Below are 9,312 nucleotides of genomic sequence, written 5' to 3'. Positions count from 1 at the left end.
TAATACTTTCATTATATTTTAACAAAATAAAAAATCAATCACATTATAAAATTTATCAACTTTACTTATAAATTCAATATTTATGATTTAGGTTTCTCATTTAAAATAAATTATAAGCTACATATTAAATGACATAAAAAATAAAAAAATAAATAGAAAATTTTAAAATGGACCATGAAAATTTTACCTCAAAACTCATAAGTTATACCTTTGGTGTCCCTTCAATTGGTTACGCCAAGTATTCAATATGTCAGATAAAGGAAGGGATGTGTTGAATGTGTGGCCAATCCAACCCATTTGAACGGTGGCATCGTTTCTCCAATGTTGGTGAACATCCACGAATTTGAAGTTCCTTGAGAGAAGTGAGTTTGGACATCCAACTCGGCAGAGATTCAAGCTGTTTGCAATTCTTAATTTTCAGAGATTGAAGGTTTGTTAAGTATTGTATCCAATCAGGCAGATTCACCATTTGCGGGAGACTCTTGAGTGTCAAGTTGCGAAGAGATTTGTTAAGTGGCTTGCCAATGCATTTTTCCATCTCTCTTGATAAATTCAGATTGGGGCACTCACTGATTACTAACTCCTCTAAGACAGAGAGATACTGTAAGCCTTCTGACACACTCATCAAATTAGAGCAACTTCGAATAGCTAAATATTGTATGGAAGACGAACACGCACGAAACACATTCTCATCTTCTCTCAGATTCTCTATGTTATTATCTCCCCAAATTATCAGTTCTTTTAAACCATCAGAAGCCTCCATGTGTAGCCCATGATTTAGCCAAGTTGTGTCGTCTATTTTAATTTCCCTTAAATTGCTTATTCTATCACAACGAAAATAGGGGGAGGATGAAAACTTTGGATTACATGTTTCCTTACCTTTATCTTCCTCTAATTCTTCATTCCTTAACCTTCTAATTATTATTTGTAGTCTTCTATTATATCTACTCAATTTGAGGGATTTTAAAAGGGGAAAATGGAAAACTGCTATAAGCTTTGGGCAATTTGCAATATAAAGATCTTCCAATTGAGGAAAAACAAGGGGTGACATATTGCTACTATTAACATGGAGCTCATCAGCATCTCCTACCCATCCTTTCAAGTTAGGCATATCCTGTATGCGAAGTCTCCTCAAAGAGGGAAAAAATTGTTGGCCTGACTCCACATGCACAGCTCTCGTGTCGTTGCTACCTCCTGATATATATTTCTCAATTATATGCTCCAAATTCTCTAGTTTATAAAGAAAAAGCGTTTTTAGATGACATAGATTTCCCAAGCATCTTAAGTCACTCAATTTCGGACAACACAAAAGCTCCAAGGAAACAAGATTAGGAAGAGACGCTGTCAAGTTTTCTTCCATTGCCCACCCCACCATACTTGCACCTTGATATCCTCGAACTACTAGCCACTCGAGATTACAATGTGGCCGTAGCATATCCATCACTGCTTCATCGTAGTTTACTCTTCCTTCACCCTCCTCTTCACTAAATTTAACATTCAGATGTTCAAGATGTTCCTTGTCACTCAAGCACTCTCTTTTGCAATCTTTCTCGCAATCTTTCTCTTTCTTATAAACATGTGCAGCTTTGTTGGAGTATTTGATCCTGATTTGGAGGAAGCCTCTAAGGTTCCTTAGAGGTTTCAGGATTTTCATTTCATTTAACAACTCCTTCCAACTTGTACACCTCTCTCCTCCCACCACAAACATTTGAAGCTCACGAAGATCAGTTAACTTGGTTATGCTCCTTGGCATATAAGTCAAACCATGACAATAACTTATGTCCAACACCCTAAGATGAACTAACTTGTCAATATCTTTTGGTAACTCTTTCAATTGTTCGCACCAAAATAACTGTAAAGTCTGAAGATTATATAGATTTGTAATCGCCCTAGGAAGCACTTTAAAATTGTTTTCTGAAAGGTCTAGATACCTTAAATGAAGCAATTTACCGATTGAACCTGGCAGACTTTTAATACTTGAACGACTCAAGTCTAAAGCCCTCAAACATTTCCAATTACCAAACATTGAAGCCGCACAAACCTGGTCCATCTTATTAGCATATTTAAAAACGTAGTTAACATCAACATAAGAACGCAGTTGACTTTTTTGGGTGCAGAAAACATTTGCAGAGTTGCTTCTTTTAAGATGACGAATCTTTTTATCAAGATCTCCATTCATGCTATGCACTGTCATCTGGATCTCCTTTCCCACAACTTCTTGAGCAACGTCGTGCATCAAATCATGCATCTTAAATTCCCGAATATTTTCAGAATCTCCATATAGCCTTACATCCTGAAAGAAGCACCTCTGTATTAAAAGTTTTACATAATCCACAGCAACATCTTCCATGCTTTTTCCACCTTCTGATGTGATGTAGCCTTGGGCCATCCATAAGCTAATCAAATTGCATGTATACAGGATTTCATCCTTAGGAAACAAGGCACAATAAGCAAAACAACTTTTCAATGGAGATTCAAGTTGGTAGTAACTAAGCTTTAATATCGGTTTGATGCTATTGTCACTTTCTATAATTTTTTCCAATCCCAACTCACGCAAAGATAGCCACTGACTTTCATCTTGGCCATAGAGAAGGCCTCCCAACACTCTTATGGCAAGAGGAACGTGAGCGCATCTCTTAACAATTTCTTCACCAATCTCAACCAGCTTTTGAGGAGGACTTGACTCTTCCGATCCAAAAGCTGCCCATTTAAACAAACGCAATGAGTTTTCCATTGACAAGCCTTGTAGCTGGTGCATTTGCCCATTTCCTATGATTTTTGCCGTCTTCATTGAACGAGTGGTTACCACAATACAGCTTCCTCTTCCACCTCCGGTAAAGGATCCTAGCAAGCCAAGCCATTGTTCACGATCCTCTGTCCACACATCATCCAAAACAAGCAAATATCTCTGTCCACCAAATATGTCTCGCAATTTTCGTTGCATCAATTCGAGTGTGTCACCTTGGTTCTGCTTCTGTAGTCCACCAGATTCAAGAATCGTACCAAGAATGTCTCTCACCTCAAATTGATTTTGGTCTTGATCGGCAACACAAGCCCACAACCTCAATGGAAATGATGTTGCCACTGTTGGATCATTGAACAAAAGTCGAGCAAGAGCAGTTTTGCCCAACCCTCCAATCCCCACAATACTAATGAAAAAAACATCCTGTTGAACATCATCAGAGTTGGGCAACATACCCTTGATGGTCTCCAGATCTTGGTCTCTTCCAATGATAACTTCTTTCATATAAGAACAGGTCTCTCGGCTTCTACTATTAGCAGGCTTCAGATCAATCTTCAACTTGAACTTGCTATTATCAGCGATATCATCTAACTTCTTTCTGATCTTGTCGATCTTTTTAGAAACAGAGAAATCATCAGCTAACTTGGTGAAGAGGGCGAAGAAACGGTCCTTGATACGAGTATTGAGCTTCTTCTGAGCAGCAAGAGTGACAAACTCATCAAACAGATCATCAGCTTCAAAAACAGCTTCCTTAAGCTCTTCAATGTACAGCTGCTCTTGGTGGGACAGAGCTTGCTTAAGCTCAGCATCAATGAGCACAGCTTGGATTCTTTTAACGGTTTTTTCGAGTTGTTCGAGTTTGGGTTTGCAGTCAAAGCTGGAGCAAAAATCTCTAAGCTGAGAGCATTGAAGTGCTGCTAACAGAGTTTGAACAGCAGACATGACTGTTCCAACATCCATTATTAGGGTTTTGAAGATACAGAGAAAAAGAAGTGAATAGTGTGTTTTGGCAAAGAGAAAGACAGTAATGGGAAAGGGCTGGTGTTGCTTCTGCTATTTCAATAATTTCAATAATTGAGTAAAAACACGTACTCCTGTTTTTTTCCACACGATTGTTGATAATTTGATGATGTGAAGTATAATCCCATCTTCCTTTTTACTCCCCCTTTTTGGATTGAAAAAAGTGAATATTTGTAATAAAGTAAGAGAATAAATTGTGTAAATAAAATTAAAAAAGAGTTAAAATGTATGGATGAGATTAAAAAAAAATTTGTAGTTTTTTATCTAAAAATAAAAATAATGCAAAATGAATGCGATAGAACAAAATAGCATTTGATGCAATATGTGTACGAGTGGGACAAAGGGAGTAATTTTCTATGAAACGATAATTAACTTTTAGTATCTCTAATTGTGCAAAATTCTGAAAAGTTAATACTAGTAACTTTGCATTGAGTTAAATGAAATTCCACTTAAATATATTATAATTTATGAATTATAAATAAAAGTAACAGATAAATAGGAAGAATAAAATGGAGTATTTTACGTCAAAAAAATTAATAGGCCTATTCACAAAATACTTGACATGATTAAAGTCTGAAATTGTAATGTATGGAGGAAAATGCATAGAAATTTGGTGAGTGGATATTTGTTATATTGATTGTTTTTCATGCTTGGTGTTAAGTCGACTTTCAAGTCTTCGTCAACTAACAAAATTGATAATTCACAAAATACCAACTATAACCATTTATCGATTCACAGAAAAAATATCTAAGTTTTTGAAAAATTAAAAATTTTTGCATTATTTAACAGGACAAAGCAACATCTTATAGTTGCTAAGATATATATGTAAACCAAAAAAAATACTCGTTTCTTTTCAAATGCCTCATTTGTTTTTGGTTTACTATTCATCAATCAATCGTAATTTGTATTTTGTTTTTAGTGTATGCATTAAAACATAGTCAAATCAGATCTTGTTTGATTCGTCTCAATATAAGGTTAAATAATATTAGTTTTTATAATTTTTAATTAGACACAATTATCGCTATTAAATATTGAATTAGTGCATTGACAAACATTTAAAAAGCAAATGAGACATTTGAAATGAAATAGAGAGAGTATGAGATTTTGATGGTTATTAGTTTAATTAAATTGTTTTTGTAATTTAATTTCTATGATGTATATAAAAATTTTGTATAATAATACTCCTTCATTCTTTCTAATACTCTCATTTACTTTTGAGCTATTATTTTTATCACTTTTAATTTGTATTTTATATAACTATAAGTTAAAAAAGAGTCAAGTAAAATCTTGTTACATTCATTTCAATGTAAGGATTATTAATATCAATTTTTCATATTTTTATCATGCACAATTAAAGGTATTAAAAATTAAAATTTTATCTCGACAAGTGTAAGTAAATGGGACTATTAAAAGAATATTATGGAATATTATTGATCTATTGGGACAAAAGAGGATACTCCATCCGTTCTTTTTTGTTTGTCCACTTTACCTTTTGCACGCATTTTTTAGCAAATTTTAAGCCTTAATATCTCTAAATGCGCATCATAAAAAATTATAAAAATTATATATTAAAGAACTTGAAAGTTAATAGAAGGTTGAATACTCTCTAGAGGGGGGGTGAATAAAGAGTTTGGGCTATTTAAAATTTTGTCTAGAAACTTGTCTCAAGAGTTTGAGGAGTCTGTCAAAAATATTTTTTGGAACAGTTTTGAGTCAATTCGTAAACAGTAACGTATGTGCGGAAAATAAACTTTAAAGTATAACACACGATATGTTAACGAGGTTCGGTTCTAACCAACCTACTCCCCGCCTATGGGTTCTCTTTCAACCCGTAGGATTTCAACGCCTTTTTTTAATCCGACTTTAATACAAATAAGAAGATCTCACTATCTCCTCACACCACGTTCTTCCCCTTGAAGAACCGTATTACAAGTCTCTTTAATAAAAGCAAATCCCAAATCTCACAACAGAGATTCACAAGTTGAACACTTTAAAAAGTATTCTTGGTTAGGCGTATTAAACTTAATCTAACTCTTTTTAAACTCTTAAGCCTATTACAAGTGTAAGAGTTAGATGAACTAAGAATTACAACTCTTTAAACACTTAGAGAATTTCTAAATCTTAAGTCAGGAGAGAAAGAGGTGCATAGAGATGTATCCTTAATTCTGAAATGAAGCCTCATATATATAGTGTTACGCCTCAACACATCTTGGAAAACAAGAAGGCTCCTTTCCGTTATTTTCTGTTGACCTGGTCATTTTGCGCCTGTCTTCAAGATCTTGAGCTTAACTTCAAACTGACGTGTACTGACAACTAAAATAATTTCATCATTGTGTGCTGTAATTTGTCTTTAATATCCAATGCTATGCTGCCACGTTAGTACTCATACAAGATAATGAAAACTAAGCACAAACCAGATTTATCAACATTTAAATAATCATTCAAATTAATTCCTATTTTTTAATATTAATTCAAATAGTCATTTTCTATTTTTAGTGTTAATTCAAATATCATCTTATTAATAGAAAACTCTATAATTATCATAACAACTAATTCAACATCAAATATAGCCGTGTACTATAATTAACAAAACGAGTGTACCTTATACTATATTTAATCATAAAACTAATTTAAGCACATATTTAAATTCAAGTTCAAATATAAAATATTTAAACGTTTAAGATAAAACGTGTAATAAAATATTCAAACTTAATTTCTAATAATATCAAAGTTAATTTTAATGAACCTTGACCTATTAAAATATTTCAAATATAATTTCAAGGAACATTTACCTATTAAAATATTTCAAATATAATTACGAAATTAACCAAATTATAAACGTAATTATCTTCAAGACTTTGAAACGTATTTCAAGACTTATAAAATCAACTTTAAGATAAACTTAAGTTCTTTAAGCATATTCCAACATCTTCGAACTTAAATATATATCACTTATCAAATGTATATCAAATATGATTTTAGACTTACTTAAACAACTAAATGTAATTAGTTAATTTATTTGTTTAATCAATATGTGTTTTGATTTATCATCATTTAAGAGAATTGAATCTTCAGAACTTTACATCAAGACAAATCTAACGCGATCTCACATTAATATATTTTATCTTCAATATATACTTTAAAATTTTAATATAAATTTTTCTCTCTTAAAGTGGACAAACTTAAAATGGAAAAACAAAAAAGGACGGAGAGAGTAAATAATAGCGCTTCTTCTTGACTATAAAACTATCATGTTGTTAAGTCGACTATGAAGTCTTCCTCGACTAAGAAAATTGATAGTTCACATAACATTATTATAACTGGTTATCGATTTAAAAAAAGAATATCAAAGTTTTTGACAAATTCTAAATTTTTTGCAATATTTAAATCTTTAAGATTCACAGACTCACACTTAAGATTCAGTGAATTAATTAATATAGATATATATTTAAATCTTGGAAAAATTACCCTGAATAATACAAACTTTCACTGATTTCCCAACAATAATACGAACTTTTAATTAACCATGAATAATACGAACTTTGACATGTGTTTTCCGCTGGTATACTAATTTACCTGTAACCAGTAAATGTGTTGAGCTCTTTTTAAAATTTTTTTTCTGATAAAATTAAGGAAAAGAAAGAGCAAAGTACGCAGTACCAGCATCTTCCTCACGCAGCTGCTTCTCCCTCTTCACAAAGATTCACTGATTGCCATTGATTCTCTCTCGTTCTCACGCATCAACTACAAATATATCATCTCATTCATGGTTAGTTTATTCTTCTCAATTGCAATATTTATCCCTAAATTTTGTTCTAATCCCAAAAAAAAATTTGTTCTGATCTAGCAAACTGTCGACCAGCCCTCCTTCGGCTCAGCTTCTAGGAGTCCACGGGGATTGTTAGAATGGTTTTAGGACCTTGATAGCTAGATCCAAGTACCAAGATTCCATTTCCACTTTAGCCTAGGTCCTGGATGCATAGGTTTGGTCTCCACGTGTCGTGCAAGGTGGTCTGGTCACTAGTTTGATGCTGTCAATTTCGCGTTTTTATTTGTCAATTTCGCGCGTAAAGTAGGTCAAACATGGTTTGTTATGCACGAAACTTGGCACACAACACTATTTGGCATATATTATTGTGTTGAAATGGTTAGACTTGATAATAATAGTCATATGCTAGAAATTAGAAGTTAAGTTGCGATTTTATGCTTTTTTAAGCGTTTTTGTCCATTTCGCGCGTAAAGTAGGTCAAACATGGTTTGTTATGCACGAAACTTGGCACACAACACTATTTGGCATATATTATTGTGTTGAAATGGTTAGACTTGATACTAATAGTCATATGCTAGAAATTAGAAGTTAAGTTGCGATTTTATGCGTTTTTAAGCGTTTTTGTGAATTTCGCGCGTAAAGTACTCAAACATGGTTTTGATGCGAAACCGGGGCTGATTAAGGCCTTGGTTATGCAAGGATTAATGTTGTGCGTAAGTTTTGATTAATGACACAGTCAAAAACTACAAATGATCATGAAAAGAACACGAAACAACCACAAACACTTAAACATAATTCTGATCTAGCAAACTGTCGACCAGCCCTCCTTCGGCTCAGCTTCTAGGAGTCCACGGGGATTGTTAGAATGGTTTTAGGACCTTGATAGCTAGATCCAAGTACCAAGATTCCATTTCCACTTTAGCCTAGGTCCTGGATGCATAGGTTTGGTCTCCACGTGTCGTGCAAGGTGGTCTGGTCACTAGTTTGATGCTGTCAATTTCGCGTTTTTATTTGTCAATTTCGCGCGTAAAGTAGGTCAAACATGGTTTGTTATGCACGAAACTTGGCACACAACACTATTTGGCATATATTATTGTGTTGAAATGGTTAGACTTGATAATAATAGTCATATGCTAGAAATTAGAAGTTAAGTTGCGATTTTATGCGTTTTTAAGCGATTTTGTCCATTTCGCGCGTAAAGTAGGTCAAACATGGTTTGTTATGCACGAAACTTGGTACACAACACTATTTGGCATATATTATTGTGTTGAAATGGTTAGACTTGATAATAATAGTCATATGCTAGAAATTAGAAGTTAAGTTGCGATTTTATGCGTTTTTAAGCGTTTTTGTCCATTTCGCGCGTAAAGTAGGTCAAACATGGTTTGTTATGCACGAAACTTGGTACACAACACTATTTGGCATATATTATTGTGTTGAAATGGTTAGACTTGATAATAATAGTCATATGCTAGAAATTAGAAGTTAAGTTGCGATTTTATCCGTTTTTAAGCGTTTTTGTCAATTCCGGGCGTAAAGTAGCTCAAACTTTGTTTGTTTTGCACGAAACTTGGCACACAACACTATTTGGTATATATTATTGTGTAGAAGTTGTTAGAATTGAAAATCATAGTCATATTCTAGAATTTATGTGTTAAGTTGCGATTTTATGCGTTTTTAACCGTTTTTGACACTAACTTCTATTTTCTCTTAGTGCTTTCAACAACCTCCTTCTTCCGTTGACTGCGGCTACTACGCGCTGAAGTTTATGGACGATATT

General features: G+C 33.4%; 1 protein-coding gene across 1 annotated transcript; it reads right to left on the bottom strand.

Moving 5' to 3' along the window:
• Positions 1-250: 250 nt before the first annotated feature.
• LOC130803693 (disease resistance protein RGA2-like) lies at positions 251-3,703 on the bottom strand. The gene has a single exon (XM_057667893.1). It carries the CDS (start codon positions 3,701-3,703, stop codon positions 251-253), a length of 3,453 nt encoding a protein of 1,150 aa, XP_057523876.1.
• Between the last annotated feature and the right edge of the window lie 5,609 nt (positions 3,704-9,312).

This window comes from Amaranthus tricolor, chromosome 17, assembly GCF_026212465.1.
Source record: "Amaranthus tricolor cultivar Red isolate AtriRed21 chromosome 17, ASM2621246v1, whole genome shotgun sequence".
Lineage (NCBI taxonomy): Eukaryota > Viridiplantae > Streptophyta > Magnoliopsida > Caryophyllales > Amaranthaceae > Amaranthus > Amaranthus tricolor.
This window is presented reverse-complemented; position numbering and strand designations above follow the sequence as displayed.

Excerpts from the sequence above, each read along its gene's own strand:
- LOC130803693 (XM_057667893.1), bottom strand. The coding sequence starts at position 3,703 with ATGGATGTTGGAACAGTCATGTCTGCTGTTCAAACTCTGTTAGCAGCA.